The 20,090-nt window shown below is 47.4% G+C and overlaps 2 protein-coding genes across 2 annotated transcripts; one reads left to right on the top strand and one right to left on the bottom strand.

Annotated features, from left to right (window-relative positions):
* The first annotated feature begins 7,681 nt into the window (after positions 1-7,681).
* On the top strand, positions 7,682-12,564 carry asb13b (ankyrin repeat and SOCS box containing 13b). Its single transcript, XM_060061702.1, has 6 exons — positions 7,682-7,891; positions 8,635-8,834; positions 9,569-9,719; positions 10,592-10,726; positions 11,237-11,428; positions 11,760-12,564. The coding sequence occupies exons 1-6, from the start codon at positions 7,846-7,848 to the stop codon at positions 11,915-11,917; spliced, it is 882 nt and encodes a 293-aa protein (XP_059917685.1). The 5' UTR covers positions 7,682-7,845; the 3' UTR covers positions 11,918-12,564.
* On the bottom strand, positions 12,455-19,647 carry net1 (neuroepithelial cell transforming 1). The gene is made up of 12 exons (XM_060061663.1): positions 19,376-19,647; positions 18,397-18,463; positions 18,180-18,239; positions 17,810-17,917; positions 17,100-17,255; positions 16,910-16,972; positions 16,444-16,540; positions 16,276-16,355; positions 15,319-15,576; positions 14,860-15,030; positions 14,106-14,292; positions 12,455-13,624 (listed from the first exon to the last, which is right to left on the bottom strand). The coding sequence occupies exons 1-12, from the start codon at positions 19,510-19,512 to the stop codon at positions 13,302-13,304; spliced, it is 1,707 nt and encodes a 568-aa protein (XP_059917646.1). The 5' UTR covers positions 19,513-19,647; the 3' UTR covers positions 12,455-13,301.
* Between the last annotated feature and the right edge of the window lie 443 nt (positions 19,648-20,090).

A 20,090-nucleotide genomic window follows, 5' to 3' on the forward strand; every position in this document is an offset into this window, starting at 1 on the left:
GCATTGTGGATCCGTCCGTTCCGTTGGAGCCTTCGGCTCCATCAGAAAGTTGAAAAATGTTCAACTTTTCGGCAGCGACGGATCCGTCATCCAATCAGATCGCTGTACGATTGCGGATTGACGCCCCGCCCTCAAAGGGGAAAAACCTCAGTTTGTCAAACCTCATGCTAATGATCATGTTTTTTTCCCCACGTGTGATTTGTTGACCATTATGTTAATTTTGATGTGCCTGTCCCCGGACGTGATTGGCTGCTGCATCGGAGGGCCGAGGATCCGGGAGGATAAATCACGGGCGAGCTCAACATCCACGGCAGCTGGCCTTGGATATGCAGCTTGCCATATTGGGTTTACGAATGGTTATTTGTTGGTTGATAGAGGTTCTTGTTAATTGCTACACAGGAACTGGGCCTGAGTTTTGTTAGAGGTTATCGAACACCGACTCGCAGCTATACTTTTGTTAAAGACACTAGACGCAGGGGTGCTGTTCCACTCATGTATTTTGGGAGCTTCTTCTTGGTTATATTCATTTATTTGATTTGGACAGCACCCAATGGTCCTTTTCCTTTTGTAGTTTTGCCTCCTCTGTTTGTGTTAAATTGATTATCCCATGCTCTGGGCTAAATAAAGAACTTCCAGTTAACCAAAGACATCTGGTTTTATGTTGCCACCCCTTCCCCTAGCGGGGGACGTAACAATCGCGTATGCAAATTTAAGCACTGTGACGCGACTCGGGCTCTGACGATACTGGAAAGCGGGAAAGCGGGTCATCTTGCATCGCAACAAGCAGGAAGAAGCGGGAAGAACCCGGCAAAGCGATTTGATTGGCTGACGGATGCCTCTGCAAAGACTACTCCCCCATCAGTCAGCCACGCCTTCCCACGTCTGTTGACTGACGGTGCAGTGGGCATGTAGGTTCAGGCACGTCCGTTGACTGATCCCCATTGACTTTGAATGGGGACGGACGCGCAATGCATTGTGGACCCGTCCGTTCGCGTCACAGTGCTTAAATTTGCATACGCGATCTGATTGGATGACGGATCCGTCGCTGCCGAAAAAGTTGAAAAATGTTCAACTTCTTGACTGAGCCGAAGGCTCCAACGGAACGGACGGATCCACAATGCATTGCGCGTCCGTCCCCATTCAAAGTCAATGGGGATCAGTCAACGGACGGAGGTAGTGGGCACGGGGCATTACCCTACATGCCCACTACCTCCGTCAGTCCCCGTAAGGCGCGGGATGACTATATGCTCTGTAAGGTGACCTTGGGCGTCTTGAAAGGCGCCTCTAAATTAAATGTATTATTATTATTATTATTATTCGACGCGATCGTCCGTTGCCAGGCAACGGACGAAGCGATCATCTGTTGCCAGGCAGATTTGGAGTGGATTACGTATGGATGACGCGCCCGGTACAAATTTGGCAGCCGGTACAAATTTAGTGTGACAGCGCCATCTTGTGAGACCAAATTTACAGGAGTAGTGGGAGGATGCAGCAGTTACAGTTACATTAGCATTTGTTGTGGATTAAACCTTTAAACGAACGAATAAGTGCCCCCTAAAACGATAACTTACGTACCTGTACAGAAAGTAGTATTTAAGTCGATAAGAAAAGCTAGGGTCCTATAAATGCCGTCCTGAAACCGCAGCCTCCTCTGTCCACTGATGACGCTGTTCTGCCAATTTCTGCTACCCATCAAATTCTGCTTCCTAGTGGTTCTGCACACGCGCATCTCGAAACTGCGATCCTGCGTGCGCACCCATCAGTTTCTGCTACCTTATGGTGCGTTCAAGTATTCTCTGCGAACCGACTCGGATCTCGGATCTGACGCCACGCCCACACTTCAAGCGTTTTATTATTTCGCTCGGAGGAAAACATGGACGCCACCCGGAAAGCTGTTGTCGCGGTAGCATTGGCAGAGGACCAGGCGATCCAATATAAGTAGGCTATAGGCCATAGTCAAGTCAAGTCAAGTCAAGTTTATTTAGATAGCACATTTAAAACAACAGTAGTTGACCGAAGTGCTGTACACAAATACAATATATTTGTGTACATAGGCAGAGATACGGACGCAGTAAGGTAGGCCTATTGCAGTAATACGAGTGATTGAAATTACAATTTAAGCCACCAAAGTGGTCCAAGCACAATGAAAACAGTTCATACTTCAAGTCACAATGGGCGCAGCCATCTTGAATTCTGTCTCGGAATTTCGCTCGGTCACCACCGAGTTCAACCGAGATGGCGAGATCGCCGTCCGAGGAAAAGGGGCGTGTTTGTGCTTGTCGCTAGGCAACGTCCTCGGACCTCCGAGACGGATGGATATTAAAACGCACCATTAACCCTGCGTTCACACCAAAAGATGCATTTGCTGCCCGAACGCGTTGCCGCCGAAGTTTTGCGGCGCAGCAAAAGTTTTGCAGCGCGGCAAAAGTTTTGCCACTGTTGCGCGGCAAGTTTTGCCCGCGGTGCTTCTGAATTCATTCACAACCATGGCCGACATTACGAGCATTGCATGTCTTTACCTGTTGTGGAAGAGGGAGAGACGTTGGAATGCCCGTCGTTTATGGGTTCATGAGACCATTCGGAGCCGTACAGAGCTCGGTGAATTTCACCGTCTTCTGCAGGAGCTCCGTCTGGATGACGACCGCTTCCAGCGCTATTTGAGGTTGACTAGGATCAGTGCTACGATCTCTCGGTTGGACATTTATACTTATATATATATATGTATTGGACACTTATAACTGGCCACGGTGGTGTTGAAGATCACCGGGTATGCGGAGACTGCAATTATTATCTTCTCCTCCATTTTAGCGCTTTGATCTGGATCAGGTAGTGAACTCAAAGTCACTCCAAGGGAGTAACACTGATTGGCTGTTACGGCGTGGCAACGCCTCAGTGGCAACGCTGTTGAACGCTGATTGGCTGTCATCACGCGTTTGCTGCGGAAAAGTTGAAATATTTCAACTCGAGCAGCATTTGACGCGCCGCAAAATACGTGAACGCGCCCGCCGCCCGTGCCGGGCACGGGCATGCTGCGCTGCAAATCAAATTTTGCTGCCCGTTTTCTCGGCAGCAAATGCTGCGGCAGCAACGCGTCTATACATTCACTTTGAATGGGATCGTGCCGCGCGTCAACTTTTTGCATCTTTTGGTGTGAACGGAATGGCTGATGGTATTTTCTTTAAAACATGTTTTTAACTGCGCAATTATCTGACAAATATGTTTAACATTGCGCCTTTTGACCTGTAAGCACGTAAATATGTGCACACTTCTGATGAATGTAGAAATAATAATAATAATAATAATACATTTAATTTAGAGGCGCCTTTCAAGACACCCAAGGTCACCTTACAGAGCATATAGTCATCATAAATCGTTTAAAAAAAACAAGACATTGTGGAAAAAATAAATAAATAAACATAATAAATAAGAAAGAAATAAAACAAAAACAAGACAAAACAAAACAAACAAACAATCAAAACAGTGATCAGTTAGACGTTGTGTGCGAGTTTGAACAGGTGAGTTTTGAGTTGTGACTTGAAGGTTGTAATGGTGTCTGACTGTTTTATGTGTGGGGGGAGGGAGTTCCAGAGCCTGGGTGCTGAACAGCTGAATGACCGGGCACCCATTGTAGTGAGTCGTGATGTGGGGATACATAGTAGTCCAGCAGAGGTTGAGCGGAGGGAGCGGGAGGGAGTGTATTCTTGGAGGAGGTCGCAGAGGTAACTGGGGGCTAGGTTGTGGAGAGCTTTGTAGGTGAGGAGTAGGGTTTTGTATTGGATGCGGTAGTGTACTGGGAGCCAGTGAAGTTGGATGAGGACAGGGGTGATGTGGTCAGATGATTTGGTGCGGGTGAAGATCCGGGCGGCTGAGTTCTGAATGATCTGCAGTCTGTTGATGAGTTTGGTGGGGAGTCCGGTGAGGAGGGCATTGCAGTAGTCTATGCGTGATGTGACAAATGAGTGAACTAGGATTTCAGTGCTGCATTGGGTCAGTGATGGGCGGAGTCTGCCGATGTTGCGGAGGTGGAAGAATGCAGTCCGGGTGATGTTGTGAATATGGGGTGCGTGCGAATGAGAGGGTGTTGTCCAGGATGACGCCGAGGCTTCATCTTTGGCTTTGGAGGAGAAGGGTACTGGGAATCCATCGATGATTATGAGTGGAGCTGGGTTGTGTTGTGATTTAGTGAGGGTGGATTTGGATCCGATGAGCAGGGCCTCGGTCTTGTTTCCATTGAGTTTCAGGAAGTTCCTGCTCAACCAGCTCCGGATCTGAGCTGGTTGAGATAGAACTAGGAATTGGGACACAGCCTATATGCGTATAAGTGAAAAGATTCTGCATATTGTCTATAAAATAACTATGCCAAATGCAGAATTGTTCGCCATTAATCCAAATAGAATGATGATGATTTAAAAATGCATAAGCAACGTCCATCCTGCCTTATTCTATAATTTAGGGAATTCACTTTAAAACACCCTATGTAAGAAATGTATAGCATGTTTTCAACCGCTAAGAGGTAGCGGCTGTAGCGTAGTGGATTAGTATAAGACCCGAACGCCAGCGACCGGGGTTCAAATTCGCCGGTCTATCATCATGCATTTTACCCCCATAGATGTGGTGCCAGCACGGCCTTGAAAATATGGGTCCAAGTTCGAAATAAGCACAAAAATATAATTCCATAAGCTTTTGTGAATTTGTATTCCATATGCATAAAAATTGGGACTTTTTAAGCTTCACATAAATTCGCGTCCCTTGGGAGTCGAACCCCCCGCGCAGAAGACTACCTCCACTCTATCACTCTGTCACGGAGACACAATGCGCAACAGTAATCATTGTCTACATAAGGTCCAAAAGGACGATCAAATAACGATCATCCTCTGATGAGAATTTGTATCTCTCATGAAGAACCCCAATTTCGTCGTTTGCACAATGAAAATAAAGTCTGAAATCTGAATATCGTCAGACAATGCCAAGGGATCGGTTCTGTCCCGTAAAACCCTCTGTCTCCGGAGAGACGCCTGTACGAGAAGTGCGCCAGTCTTAATAATCGTGCCTCACGGAGATTCCTTCGGAGGATCGCAGCCTCTACGTCCACAGGCTCTCGTAGAAAAGGACATGCCATTTCTAACACTTCCTTCTGTGGGAGAGCTGCCTTCAGTCTTATAGACAACAAACTCAGAGTAGGTCTAGGTTCTCTTGGAGAGCTATGACGAGGAGAAGGACATTATCACAAGGAAAGGGAACGCTAAAGCCTCTGTAACCCAGAGAACCAAAGCCTGGCAGCGGATCGCTGACCGCGTAAATGCGTTAGTTACATTTCAAAAGCATGATATTTGAACGATGAATCTGTTAATATCCCAGTAAAGCATTCTTAACGTTCCTACAACATAACCATTTTCTTCTAAAAAAATATGTAGCCTAGGCCTACTCCGATGGCTCCCAAGCAGTCAGAGGGGTGTTCCACGAACGGAGGTTTAACAAACACTGAGTTAACGCTGAACTCTAGGTTGATTGACCCTGTGCCGACCAACTCAGAGTTGTCGGTTCCACAGCAGCGGTTATGCATTAGTTCAATCAACTCGGGGTTGGTTAACACAGGGTTGTGCGCGTCCACGCCAAACTTAAAAAGACGTAATGTATGGATCATGGAAACCCTGATCGATATGGCGAAACGGGCCGCTTATTTCAATGAAATGGAACTCCAGGTTCTCCTGGAGAGCTATGACGAGGAGAAGGACATTATCACAAGAAAAGGGAACGCTAAAACCTCTGGAACCCGGAGAACCAAAGCCTGGCAGCGGATCGCTGACCGCGTAAATGCGTTAGTTACACGTCAAAAGCATGATCCTTAATATTTGAGCCATGAATATATAAATATCCCAGTTAAGCATTCTTAAAGATCCTACCACATAACCCCTTTCTTCTAAAACAATATGTACTCCGATTGCTTCCAAGCGGTCAGAGGATCAAGTATAAAAATGAAGTATAAAAAACATACAAACAAGCTTTTCCCACCATCGTATTGATATACATTTAAATAAGCCATTTTTTTAAGCCAATCGTGAAAAGGCCGACAGTCGGCAGACTGGATCTGGCCCTCAAATTGTCTTGACCCCGGTGGAGGAGCTGTTAATAAACATAAATCCAGGGCGCCCTGGCATGGAGGGGGTACCTGGAGGTACCTACCACCTCAGAGTCATGGGCCATACCCCACACTGGTTGAATGTAGGTTTTTGTGTTTTCTTGTATTTTTTTTGCCTTCGAAGTAACACATGCAAACCGTGTGCTTGCCACAGCGCATACTATTCCAAATGTTTCTTTTTTTGGTAACTGGGTAGAAAACCTAAAAGTGACCATTCATCAACTTCACAGATCAAGATGGATCAGTGCTTGTAATGAAGCCGCCGGCTACGATCGAACATTCTCCAGTGGATGCAAGTCCGTTAGGACTATTTTATACTTGATGTTGTAAATGCCTCTCGGCATAGTACTCAGACAATATTGCTCTTTGTATGATAGGAGGCCGATACAAATCTTGGATGGGTCATCTGAAACGACTGTGATGTGCTCAGCATCTCCAGCATTATAGCCTAGATAAAACTACCATTTGAAAAAAACGGAGGGCTACGCAAATAGTCTGGAGTGAACTGAGGCCAGGTCCTCGATTGGTAGTGTTGGCTATGTAAGGCTATTTAAATATATTAAAGATTTGCGCGAGAATCTATATCTCTCCACTCCAGCAAAAAGTCATCCAATGTGCCAAGATGTCGAGCCGTGGTCTTATCAATCGCTCCCGGTGGATTGCACGCATAATTTGCGCTCTGATATCAGCAGTTCTCTCATCAAAAGGGCATGCCATTGTGAACACATGAAATCTGCGGTGAACGCCGGTTGAAATACCCAAAACCGGGTTATGTTTCAAACTTAACCTGCGCAAAACCTGGTCCGACCAGGTTTGATTCAGAGCATATGTTGCTATAGCAACTAACATACCGTGATCCTTTTGGAACGGAAAACCTCGGGTTACCGAAAACCCTGGGTTAACTTACCCGGTTATGTGATAAAACCGGCTTTGTGGAACACCCCACAGCTGATCAAGTCAAAATGAAGTATAAAAACATACAAACTGGTATTTTCCCAGCATCGTATTGGTATAATTTGTCAGTCCAGCATTTAAATTGTCATACCATATTCGTCACTCCTGCATTTAAATTATGAAATTATGAAATTATTTATGTCCAAACATGGTTTTCATAGGAATGAATGGGCGCCATTTTGGTCCCTGCATTTAGCAGACGCATTTATCTAAGGCGACTTACAAAAATAATATTTGAGGAAAGGTTGTTCATAGAAACAAGTGCCAAGCACTATAATTTGCAAGTTCAACCCAGTCCCAAATACGGTAACAATAAAGATAGTAAGAATAAGAAACTACACAATGCTAATTTCTATTCTTAAGTGCCAGGACCTACAAACACACAATAACTGCGTACATTGGGTGTCAGGACGTACACACATACAACATCAACGACAACAACAACAAAAACAACGACGACAACAAGTGCGCAATAATCGCCATGTTGATGTAATTCTCACCGTCACCATGCCGCGGTTCGGAACCATGTGATCCTTCTGGTGACGAGGTTAAACGACTGCCCCGGCAGCCAATGGGCGGCCCAGATACTCTGACGCGCTCTACTCGGTCACAGGTGAAACCTGCTGCTGCCCGTTCACGGGCCACGGCTGGGACAGGGTCTACAGTGGTCCTCCGGGGTCCACAGCGCACCGCGGGGGTCCTGCCTCGGGGTTGGGGTTCTGTCTCCTGCGAAAGACTAGAGTTATCATGAAATGGATATTAATACGCGTTCCAGACCCTCCTTGTTTGGAGACATAGGTAATCTTATTATGTTTCTATCTCTTAATATGAAATATAACCTGTGTCTCACCATGGTATAGCGGTATAGTAATAGAGTGTGCAGCGGGATGGTGGGGTAGCCTCGAACAGAAGGCGTTGCAGGAGAACCCAGCGGTATTTTAAGTGCATGTTGGATAAGCTCGTTAGTGTGGCTGACATATTAGGAGTTGAACCTGTTCTGTCAAGTGCGTCTCTTGACTCGGTTCTGGCCAGTGCCTTTAAAACCCGAGTTACCTGAATGGTTATAATATAACGTTCTGTATTTCTATGAATTAGCGTCTCTGGCGTTATTACCATCTCTTCCCTGCGTGATTGCCACGGGTCTAGATGTGTGGGCCCTCCTGCTCTCTTGAGGTCATTACGGGGTTAAGAGATGATGTTTGATAGGAGGGTCGGAGGACAGATTAATAGGCTACACACCTACTTTTTGTTAGATCAACACGTAATACATATTTATACTATGTATTATATTCATATACATATTTATATATATAATACATTAAAATTAAAGCATAAGTGACTTCTCGAACACACCTACTATGCACCTACTTATGTTAGATAAACAATGATAATACATGTTTATACTATGTATTGGATGAATATGTATCTAATACATTGAAATTAAAGCCCCGTCTTTCTTGAACTTCAAATTGTTACATCATGTTGATTGATTTCAATGATTCAAACCTGGCGGCCATGTTGGTTGATCCCCCGTTGCTTAGCTCACGGTCTGGGATTCTGGACGGACCGCTCGGCCGTGCACGAGGCCGCGGCCCAGGGCAGGAGCCTCGACCTGCAGCGGCTCATCCAGGGAGGGGCGCCGGTCAACATCGTGGCGGTGGACTCCATAACGCCGCTGCATGAGGCTTGTATCCAGGGACAGACGCAGTGCGTCAGGCTGCTTCTGATCGCCGGCGCACAGGTGAGGCGTCCCACATCCGTCCCCTCATCCCAGGGAAAGGGTCAGAAGCCTCACAGCCCCACGTTGTTTACCTCCTCCCCTCGCTCTAAGCCTTCTCGAGGCTAAGGAGTGGACCCCCGAATCCAAAAGGAAGACACCTTGACAAGGAGCACAGACGAGGGATCCCTCCTTCTAGGGATGGTTGGGAGGGAAATCCCTGAAGAAGACTCCTGACATGACACTGTTGAGACACACACAAGATGCTGGGATGACTCCCAGAAGATAGGTACTGGCTACTGATCTCATCACTGAATGCATCCTTTAGCAAGAGGCCTCATCCCACCTGCTCCTTCAAAGACCTTAATCTGAATGGGATGTAGGTTGCTTTTATAAAAGCATTGGCTAAATAACAAAACAAAAAGTATATCGGCAATGGTAAACAGACTGCATTCATACAGCGCTTTTCTATCCAGTGGCCACTCAAAGTGCACACTCCGACGGCGGTGGCAGCCACGGAAGGCCACAGCCAGCTCGTCAGGAGAAGTCAGGGTGGGGTGTCTTGCTCAGGGACACCTCGAGAGTCCGCTAGGAGGAGCCGGGGGATTGAACTAGCAACCTTCCGGTTACCAGCCAACCGCTCTACCTCCTGAGCCACATGACGCTCCTATATTAAAGCATTAAAGTATGAAGGTCGCGTGGAAGGCTCTGTGGCGCCGGTGACGGTGAACCTGTTTCTCCCCTGTCTGCGCTCCAAGGTGGACGCGAGGAACATCGACAGCAGCACCCCGCTGTGTGACGCGTGTGCTGCCGGGAGCCTGGAGTGTGTGAGGCTGCTGCTGCAGTACGGAGCCACGGTCAACCCGCCGCTGTTCAGCTTCTCCCCGCTCCACGAGGCCTGCATGGGAGGTGGGGTCACCTGACTGGGAGCCCACCTGATGGACATGACCTTGTTTTAAACACACACCAACGCATTAGTATGTGTTTGTAGCACACTTATTGTATGTTGTAGATCCTCACACTTTTACGTCCTTGCACCTAACAATAGCACTTAGCATCGTGTAGCATCTTATCGTAGCTATCTTTGTTGTGTACGGGGAATGGGTTAACCTTACAGCTGTTAGTGCTTGGCACTTGCTTCAATTAAAATCCTTACTGTACCGACAGCGATATATAGCTTTTCTTCCTTCTGACGGATGTACGTCGCTTTGGTTAAAAGCATCTTCTAAATACCTTAAATATAAATGTTGTGGCTGTCGAGTGTTTCCAGGATGCTGACAGGCTGACTGCTACCTGTAAGGCAGACATACTATCAGGTAGACTGCTACCTGTAAGACAGACATACTATCAGGTAGACTGCTACCTGTAAGACAGACATACTATCAGGTAGACTGCTACCTGTAAGACAGACATACTATCAGGTAGACTGCTACCTGTAAGGCAGACATACTATCAGGTAGACTGCTACCTGTAAGACAGACATACTATCAGGTAGACTGCTACCTGTAAGGCAGACATACTATCAGGTAGACTGCTACCTGTAAGACAGACATACTATCAGGTAGACTGCTACCTGTAAGGCAGACATACTATCAGGTAGACTGCTACCTGTAAGACAGACATACTATCAGGTAGACTGCTACATGTAAGGCTGACATACTATCAGGTAGACTGCTACCTGTAAGGCATACTATCCTGCCCCCATTGTGTCCAGAAATCCCAAGACAAACATTGCTGCAGGACATTTTCACCCAGGAGCTCATTGAAGTCCTGTTTGACAGGGAACGCCGACTGCGTTCAGCTCATGATCGATGAAGGGGCCCTCATGGAAGCCCACGACTGCCACTTCGGGACTCCACTGCATGTGGCCTGCGCCAGGCAGCATTATGACTGCGCAGAGGTGCTCCTCAAAGCAGGTGAGTCCGTGCCTTACAGAAAGAAACGATGGTTCAAAGACCGCATTCTAACCATTTTTGGTGACCATTAGAAATCATGATCATCATCGTTGTAATAAGCAGTGATGCAATATTTCACATTCAGAAGCATTTGTTTTTTGAACGACGCCACTTCCACCGAGAAAAACCTTTTCTGGGTTATATTATGCCACAAGGGGTTATATTATGCCACCAGCTGTGAGTGTGATCATACACTACAAGCCGTTTGAAAATCTGCCGTTTCCTGTGTTTTAGTGGGAGAGTCCACCTCGATGTATGATGGATAGATATGCAACATTGGCTACAGTCCACTGGGTAGGCTGGTATCTAGGTGGACTACAGTGGACTACAGTCCACTGGGGAGGCACCCACAAGGGATGTCCCTAAGGCACATGGAAAGCCTGATTTCAATAGGCTGGTAATGGCTGATCACAATCACGCCTGGTGGCATGATATCAACCCTTTAAGAGTGCTCTGTTGTCGTCCCTCCAGGGGCGAACGTGAACGCGGCCAAGCTGCACGAGACAGCGCTGCACCACGCAGCCAAGGTGAAGCACCTGGGCCTCATCGACCTCCTGGTGGAGTTCGGGGGCAACGTTTACGCCACGGACAACCTGGGCAAGAAGCCCATTTATTACGCCGGCACAGGCTCTCCTGCTTACCTCTGCCTCGAGTTCTTTGAAAGTAAGCTGAGTATACACTTAGATAGATATCACACACAGAGATATAATTTACATCTACATTTAGAGCTTTTAGCAGAGGCTTTTATCCAAAGCCACTTCCAACGGTTCATGCACACATTCACACAGCGACGGCGGTGTCAGCCATGCAAGGTGACAGCTAGCTCGTAGGGAGCAGTGGGGGTGAGATGCACCTCGACGCTCCCGCTAACCCGCTCTACCTCCTGAGCTCCAGAACTGTGTCCCAATCTTAAAGCATACTTTATTTGAAATGTTTTCTCGTAATTTAGTTGAATTCCCTTCTCCCCCCTCCCCCCCCCCCCCCCCCTGCTCAGGTACGCCCCTCAGCCTCCAGCAGATAAGTAGGCTGGCGTTCAGGAGAAAGTACGGCTCCAACACTCTGAAGGTGGTCTCCCAGCTGAACCTCCCCGACCGCATCCGGGGGTTCCTCTGTTACGAAGCCCCACCCGAGTCCCAGGTTCCTGCGCTCTAGATTAGGGGTCCCCTGCTTTCATACGGGGGCACAGGGGATTGTTGACTTGTAAGCTATATGAGCAGCTATTTGATGATCCGTTTTTTATAAAAATGTATTTTCGATAAAGGGCCCTTTTATATCAAGTGATTTACACCAACTCATGATTCAAAGCCATAAGCAGACCGCTACTTACTGCACCACTGGGTATGGTCGTATGACGGGGTGATGTTGATAGAGTTAAGAGGCTGGTGGGAAAGCAGGTGCAAAACATGTGAGGAGCTTGGGTTGCAAGAATCTTCAGACTGCAAAATGTGTCATGGGTGCAAAACGTCGTGAACCACAGATCTAGATACAGATTCTGCACAAAGTTTCTGAAATAATATTAGTGGATACATGGCTAACTTCAACAGACTTGAATCTTCTTCTGTTCCAGGTCAATCTGGAAATTGGCTTATTTTATGAAGTTAAAGTGAATGTTGTATATTTTAGGCATTATCTTGGAAATGGTTTGTTTCATCAAACATGAAAGCTCAGAAATTATGGACAGTAATAACGTTATAATTTGTACATATTTAATACCACTTAATGTGAATGTGAATATGTAAATACAATCATCTAAGTTAATGTCATTTGGGTAAACAGACAAATACAGGATATTTTAAGCACATTTTTTTCCCTGTTCTCATTCTCATTATGTAACAAGATTCACATTACACAACAACAGATTCCAACAATGTTATGCACAAATTACAACACGGCATCACTACACAAAATTCTATGAAATGTTTTGTTAATGATAAAAAATGAATCCAAGTTCTCAAAAGAACTCAAATCTCTTGGACCACAACATTTGTCTTCCCCGAAACACATCGATTTACATATCAATATTTGAATAGTGGACGTTTTTGTTCTTGCCTTCACAAAGACACTTTTAAAAAAAATAACAAAGAAATCAGTTAGAATTTAGAATAATCAAATTCTTAAGAGCTACAACAACAGTGGTATGAATGTCAAACGATGTGAAACAAATTCCACAACTATTTAACTGCTGCACGTAAACAAACATCAGAAACATATTTTGTAAACTAAATACACACTTATTTTTTCACCCCTCTAAATCGGAAAAAAGAAAAGTTAAACATAATTTTTGGACGGAAGTGATTGGGGGGGATTTCCCCCTCCCCGTTAAAGGCCGAGGTAAACAGCCACTGGACTCACACTTACAACACAATGGTTTATCACCTGAAATCATTGTTATGTTCAAAGCGCACGGCCGCATTCCAACAGCAACACACACACACACACACACACACACACACACACACACACACACACACACACACACACACACACACACACACACACACACACACAGGAGCGTCTCCAACACTCCCCGGGCCTCCTAGACCCCCGTCTCCTTTCTCCTCAGTGACCCGCGGAACCTCTTCTCCAGCCTCGTTTTGGACTGCGACGGGGCGACGGCGTCAGGGCAGTGGTTCTCGTCCGCCTCCTCGTTGTCCAGGGAGACGGTGGAGGAGCGGCGCCGGGAGGAGACCGGGCCGGCGGTGGTCTCCGTCCGGACCCTGGGGGGCCCGGCGGGCTGCAGGGCCATGGCCCCACGCAGGCAGTTGAGCCACTGCTGCTTGTGGTAGACGTCGTTGACCTGCAGCGTGTGGGACTGGCCGTGGGACGGGTCCAGGGAGCTGACGCGGAACACGTTCTTGGCTGGAGGGACGAGAGAGAGAGTGGCGACAAGCGTGAACACGTTGTCATAGGAGGTGGACTACAGGCCACGCATTTTTCTCCCCACTTATGTTTGATCTTTATAAGCCCACACTAGTGGGTTTCATGGTGACATGGAAGACCGGCAAAAGTGTGATCATCTCCCCGGTACCCATTACGTTTTAACTGACTACCAGCTGCGACTAGTTACTGAGTATAAACTGAACCCCACACCAGTGAGTTAGATGATAGTGAAAGTCCGCTACTAGTGTGATCATCTGCCCCGGCATCCATTACGTTTTAACTGACTACCACCAACTGAGAGTAGTTACTATATTACCCAATATTAACTGAACCCCACACCAATGAGTTACCGATAGTGAAAGACTGCTCCCAGTGCGATCATCCGCATGCATTAGGTTGTGACAGACCGCTCACAAGCATCTTCCTATCACACCCAAATAAACACCAAGACTCCGCCCACCTTTCTCCCCATTGGTGAAGGCCCCCCTGAAGGACCCTCCCATGCGGGCATCGCCGTCCTGCAGGTCCTCCAGGGCCAGGTCCCGGACGGGGATGGGCTGCCGGTACACCTGGAAGCAGCTCCTCTCGTTGCGGGTCACGGGCCGCGTCAGCACCAGCAGCTCGGAGAACAGGAACACGTGCAGCTTCTGCAGGGAGACAGCGTCACCATGGTTACTACCACTACCGGAGTCAAGGGTCGCATTGAGACTACATAATGGAGGATGAGGATAATGATGATGATAATGAGGGTTGCCGATACCCTTTCCTAATCCTAATACCGATTCCTGAACTTGAATATCAGCCGATACCGATTATATACCGATAGAACATCTAGTATTGTAGCACTTGTTCTTATTGAAGGGTTCTCTTACGATGACAGCAATGTATAGTCGGTTCATTTACTGTCTACTCATTAGTTTTTTTCAGCGTAGTGTTTGTGATGTTCTCTGCCTGTATAGTAAATGAGCTAGTCATGTGATGGTATAGACTTGCGCACTCGCCGATACCAGATACTGCACTCAAAGGCAGTAAAGGAGGAATTTCCGATACTGGTATCGGAACAACTCTATTTGAGACAACAGAAGGGATGATGAAGATGAAGAGGATGATGCGTGACTGAGTGATGTCACGGTGAAATACAGCATCCCAGAGTTCATCCCCAGAGCTCCTCCCAGAGTTCAGCCTTCTGAACATCGGTCCGTCTGGATTCTCACCGAGCCGCTCTTGTTCCTCAGCTCGCCGTGGCACGATAAGCTCTTGCAGCTGTCAATCAGCGGGTCTCTCTGCCGGTCGTCCAGGTACTCCAGCTTGTCGATGTAGTATTGGCACTCCGACTCTCCTTTCTGAACGTTGATGTCGGACAGGATCCCCTGGATGATGGCGATCTGGGAAGGGACAGCGTCGTTAGTCTCACTATGCTGGTTGGATCCCCAACGACCCGAGCCTACTCGGAGGCACTCCGGAGCAACATGCCGTGCGTCTAGCTGCTGCTGAATGAGTTGTGTCTGCCTGATGAATGGCTGACCGGTACGGTATCCCATGAGGACTCAATACAGCGTGACCAGCGGCCTCAGGGCATCGCTGGTCATCAGCTACTAGAGTACAGATGGGAGGCCAGACGGGGGGGGGACAGACGCTGGGACAGAAGCAGCATAACGAGGTGATCAACGTACGGCCTTTTCCAGGCTGGCGATGTCCGGGTGCTCGGCGGGCGTGTGGCGGAGGATCTCCCGGAACAGGAGTGGGTACTTGACCAGGCGCGAGCGCGGGATGTCCAGGAAGCTCCAGAGGTCCAGCTTCCTGCTGAAGGGCGACTCCAGGCAGCGCTGCAGGAAGTCCTGCACGCGCTTGTCCTGCTTCTTCTGGTCCAGCAGGGCCTTGGCGGCCAGCTGGTGGCTGCAGTACACCTTGTAGGAGTTCAGGCCCGGGAGCTGGGGAGGGAGGGGGGGGGGGGTGGACAGGGCAGCGGGCTGGTTACCTTCACAGTGTTTAATGGTCAACGGACTGCATTCATACCTCGCTTCTCTAACCTTCACTTTACCACATCGCCTCACGTTCACACGTTCGTGCACACATTCACACGCCGACGGCGGTGTTAACCGCGCAAGGCGACAGCCAGCTCGTCAGGAGCAGTCAGGGGGAGGTGTCTCGCTCAGGGGGCACCTCGACACTCTAGGAGGAGCTAGGGGATCGAGCTAGAAACCTTCCGGTTACCAGCCAACCCGCTCTACCCCCTGAGCCACATGCCACCCTGCTGACTGGAAACTAGGTCCTGTGTGTCAATGTTGGCCCCTGAGTGGTATGAAGGGTTGTGTGTGTGCTGTGTCAACAGTGTTTCCATCTGCTTCCATATCGCGAGCAAACAATGACCAGTAATGAATGCAACGACTTTGAAAAGGAAGGGATATTTGAATGTCAGGTAAGGGACAGTAAGTGCAGCTGAAAGATATCATATGCCATTTAAAAATATATATTATCCATACACAATATAGGCAAGCCGTAACAAAAGATGACAAAAATGACCAACTATAATATGTATAATTGTCTCGTTACTTTAAAATAAACATGAACCCTCAGTGCAGAGGCAAACACGATGATATCCATGACCTTGCCTCAGTTTAAATACATACCCAATCTATAATGATCTGTCCAATCTGGCCGACGATGCCGCTGGGACCGGCAGCACTCTCTGTGAGCTTTGCGTACAGATCTGCAGACACAGGAAAGGCACAGGCACGGTTTATACACCTGAAATGGGGGGGCGAGGGCCTGGGTTGGGAGACTTCACTGAGCCCTACCCTCGTGAAGGGGAATGTAGGTGTCCAGCTCCCCGAAGATGTGGGCCAGCTCCTCCTCGGTCATGATGGACAGCTTCAGCATTGGATCGTGGTACGCCTGAAGGCATGGAAGCAGGAGGACCAGGGTGAGCAGCCGCATGTGTCTTAGTACTCACAGTGTATATTACAGAGTCTCTGAGCAGGAGCTTTCTTTCAGAGCAGCCTACTACAACCTACAACTTTATATATACATTATAGATCATATTTATTGGTCATTATTGATCATATAAATACATTACTCCAGGATGAATAAAGGTAGACTGCGGACATCAGGGTTTCGAACCCAGAACCTCTGGCCCGGGACATCCAAACTACTATGGAGTGGACTCTGTGAGGTTCTGCTAGGACTAGGTCCTAGCAGAACCTAGCCGGACCCTAGGACTAGGTCATAGCAGAACCAGGTCCTAGGTCTTAGCTAGGCCCTGACCTTTCGTGCCATCTGGAGGTCTTCGATGAGATCCTGCTCGCCTCTGTAGAGTTCATGGATGGCCTGAGGAGACAGAGAGGACGTACCAAATAAGACCACAACAAACCGAGCAATATGAACGCATGATCCAAGCAGAAAGTTGTACTCCTTGGTTGTGTCCCGAAGGGGAATTCCCGGCCCGCCGCTCTACCTCTTGTCTCTTGATCTCCTTGGTGGAGAAGGTGCTCTTCTGGTGGACGTCCAGGCTCTCGGACCACAGGGTGCTGTTCCTGCGCTTGGTGGGGGTGGGGCCGGCCCCCTTGCTGCTGGCTCTCAGGGACATCCCCGGAGACTTGCTGGACATGGACTGAAGAGGAAAACGTGAATTGAATACAAGTATACACAGCCGGTATCGGTTAAAGGGTTAAATGATACCACCAAGGGTGATGTGATCGGCCATTACTTTTAACCTTTAAACTGTTGTTTTGTTGTAGCTTTTTTTTGTTTCTTATGATTTAGCTTATGAAGCGATTGTGAAGCGTCTTTGAGCACTGGGAAAAGCACTACATAAATTTGATCTATTATTACAAGCCATTTTAAAATCAACCCTCTAGTGACATCACACGTGGGGGTGTCCACCCTGATGGAGTATAGGTAAATCAAGCTACCAGAACTCCTAGTCGACTGTACCAAATGGAACGCTGATCCATCCAGCATTCACACATCTGGGTGGGTATTACCACTATAGAGTAGATTATGCAATAACATCTAATGGGCTGCATTTATCTAGCACTCTTCTAACAAGTTACCACTCAAAGTGCTTTACAATATTGCCTCAAGGGTAATGAGCCAACCCGCTTTACCTCCTGAGCTGCATGCCACCCTTACTAATGGCTGTTCAGACTCGTTTTACTCGTTTACCTGGAGGGTTTGTCCAAAGCGCCGGACGGCTCCATTCTTGGACGGTGACATGAGGTTGGCCAAGGAGGTCACCTTAACCAGCGGCCTCACCCGCTTGTTGCTAGGCTCCTGGAGATCAAGGAACACAACGGGTGTGGTCAGAATAGAGGTGTAATGGATCCATTTAACTGTCACTAATTGATGAATCACCATTTAAGAGTAAGAGTAAGAGTGCTTTCTCTCTCCTCTTTTTTTCTGGAATCATTAACGGATAACACTGAACTCATGGTTACTAGGGGTTGGGTCCTATTCACTTCTGTTGTGATTCATGCATGTTATTAAACAGTGAAAATAATCGAAGTGCGAAATGGTACAAAATCAAAGCTCTCACCTTGAGATCGAAGCTGGAAAGACTGACTGTGTCGTCGTCCTTTTCTTTGCGTTTTCTTTTCTGGGGACGTAAACGATGAACAGTGAGGAAAAAAAAAATGATACACTGGTTGGTCATATCAGTTTTCAATAAATCTAAATATGCCCCCGCACACTAAAATATAGAATGAATGAATTGTTGTCCAACACAGTGCCCTTTATGGTCAGCGGGGGCTTACCAGACTGAAGTCCCATGGCGTCCCTGGAGTCAGGAAGGTGAAGGAGCTTCCTCTCTGCAGCGGGGGTCTGCGGACAAGCAGGGGAAAGTAGTTACTCAGCTTGACCTAGATCTGATGGCAGATGATTACAGCGACATACACAGTCCTACTCGACATTATGTGGATCATGGGTCGTATCATAGCCGCAATGTAAATCTAAAACCACTTTCTGAAATCTGCCATAGTGTTTCGGGTAATAATCCACTATGTGGACACACTGAGGATCCATGTTGAATAGAAAGCAGTAGTAGCAGGGAATTACCTTCTTAAAATCAGACCCGTAAACATGGTTACACTGTTATTACTCTTTGGTTATACTTATATTATGACCCTGATATAACATAGGTGGAATAGAAGTACATAAGTAAAGTAAGATAAAGTTATTCTGATACCACCAGTAGGAAACCCAAGCCACCATGACTGAACCCGTCAGGTCAAAGGTTAATGAGGGGCCAGGCCGGGCTGAAACCACCACACAACACATAGACATTCAACACACACCATACAACACATACCCAAAACACATGTCAACACGCACCGTACAACACATTCATATAACACGTTCACACACAACACACATCATAAACCCAAGCATAAGTGTGTAATTTCTTTATCTGCCAGTCCTGTAACAATATCTGGAGACATCTCCTTCCTATCATTACATATGACTGGGGAGCTACACTTTGTTATACCGTGGCCATGACTAGACCCCCCATAAACATAATTTGAGCTTGCTGTAATGATTCTAAATATTCTGATATTGACAGGGTGGTCCTGACATTTGTGTCTCGTTTACATACACACAACACAACACAACACATCATGATAACAAAAGGAAAACGGGCCCAGGTTTCTAAAACCCGCGCAGCCCTCCGGTCCATGCATGATGAATATAGGACCAATATATAGGAATATAGGACCATAGGTGGAGCGTCCTTACTTCTTCCTATTGTGGTCCCGGGCCTCGGGGGATGCCGAGGGGTCCGCGGGTCCGATGCTGGACGTCCTGGAGGCCATCCTGCGGAGCTGCTTCTTACTCTTCATCCCGGTACACGTCGCGTCCTCGCTCTCCTCCATGTACGGAGAGGTTCGTCCTATTATAAGGTATTTTTTTATTGATAATCGAACATACAAATGTAAACAAACGAGGACGGAAAATGACACTCGGTTAAACGAGCCAACGGAGGTTTGAATATGGCGGATCCTCGGGGTCAGCCAATCACAGAGCGGATCCGTTTCATGGGCGGGATCAGCCAATCGAGAGCGGCTCGGCTGCGGGAGGGGCGGAGCGGTTTACGACAATAGAGGTAGGATGACGTCTATATGCTCTTATATTTATTATAATGACCAACAAGTTTTGTCGAATAGTTGTAATATTGTTATATCATAAAATTGTAACATTGTAATATCATATTCTGCAGAGGAGTCAACAAGTTGCCCATTTACTGACTGCGTGTGTTCACGCATGCGCACACCGTCTACTGCTGCTTGTTCTATGGTTCTGCTCTGGTTCTACGGCATTTCTCTGAGGCACGCCCCCTTTTTGTCTTCATTTCTCGGAATTATGAGAGTAGTGGTGAGTTCACATCAGGTTCACATCGCTAGAAATTATGTCGGAAGGTTCGCGTGAACGACACCTCATGACGCTCTTGATT

The sequence above is a fragment of the Gadus macrocephalus genome, chromosome 9 (assembly GCF_031168955.1).
Source record: "Gadus macrocephalus chromosome 9, ASM3116895v1".
Classification (NCBI taxonomy): domain Eukaryota; kingdom Metazoa; phylum Chordata; class Actinopteri; order Gadiformes; family Gadidae; genus Gadus; species Gadus macrocephalus.

What these genes read in the sequence shown, in the direction of transcription:
- net1 (XM_060061663.1), bottom strand. Translation starts at nt 19,512, where the DNA reads ATGGAGGAGAGCGAGGACGCGACGTGTACCGGGATGAAGAGTAAGAAG. An exon ending in CGGGACCACAATAGGAAGAA is followed by an intron (nt 18,464 to 19,375) that starts GTAAGGACGCTC and finishes GCTTGTCCGCAG; the next exon opens with ACCCCCGCTGCAGAGAGGAA. An exon ending in TTTCCAGCTTCGATCTCAAG is followed by an intron (nt 17,918 to 18,179) that starts GTGAGAGCTTTG and finishes CTTGATCTCCAG; the next exon opens with GAGCCTAGCAACAAGCGGGT.
- asb13b (XM_060061702.1), top strand. Translation starts at nt 7,846, where the DNA reads ATGGATATTAATACGCGTTCCAGACCCTCCTTGTTTGGAGACATAG. An exon ending in CTCCTTGTTTGGAGACATAG is followed by an intron (nt 7,892 to 8,634) that starts GTAATCTTATTA and finishes CCCGTTGCTTAG; the next exon opens with CTCACGGTCTGGGATTCTGG. An exon ending in TTCTGATCGCCGGCGCACAG is followed by an intron (nt 8,835 to 9,568) that starts GTGAGGCGTCCC and finishes CTGCGCTCCAAG; the next exon opens with GTGGACGCGAGGAACATCGA.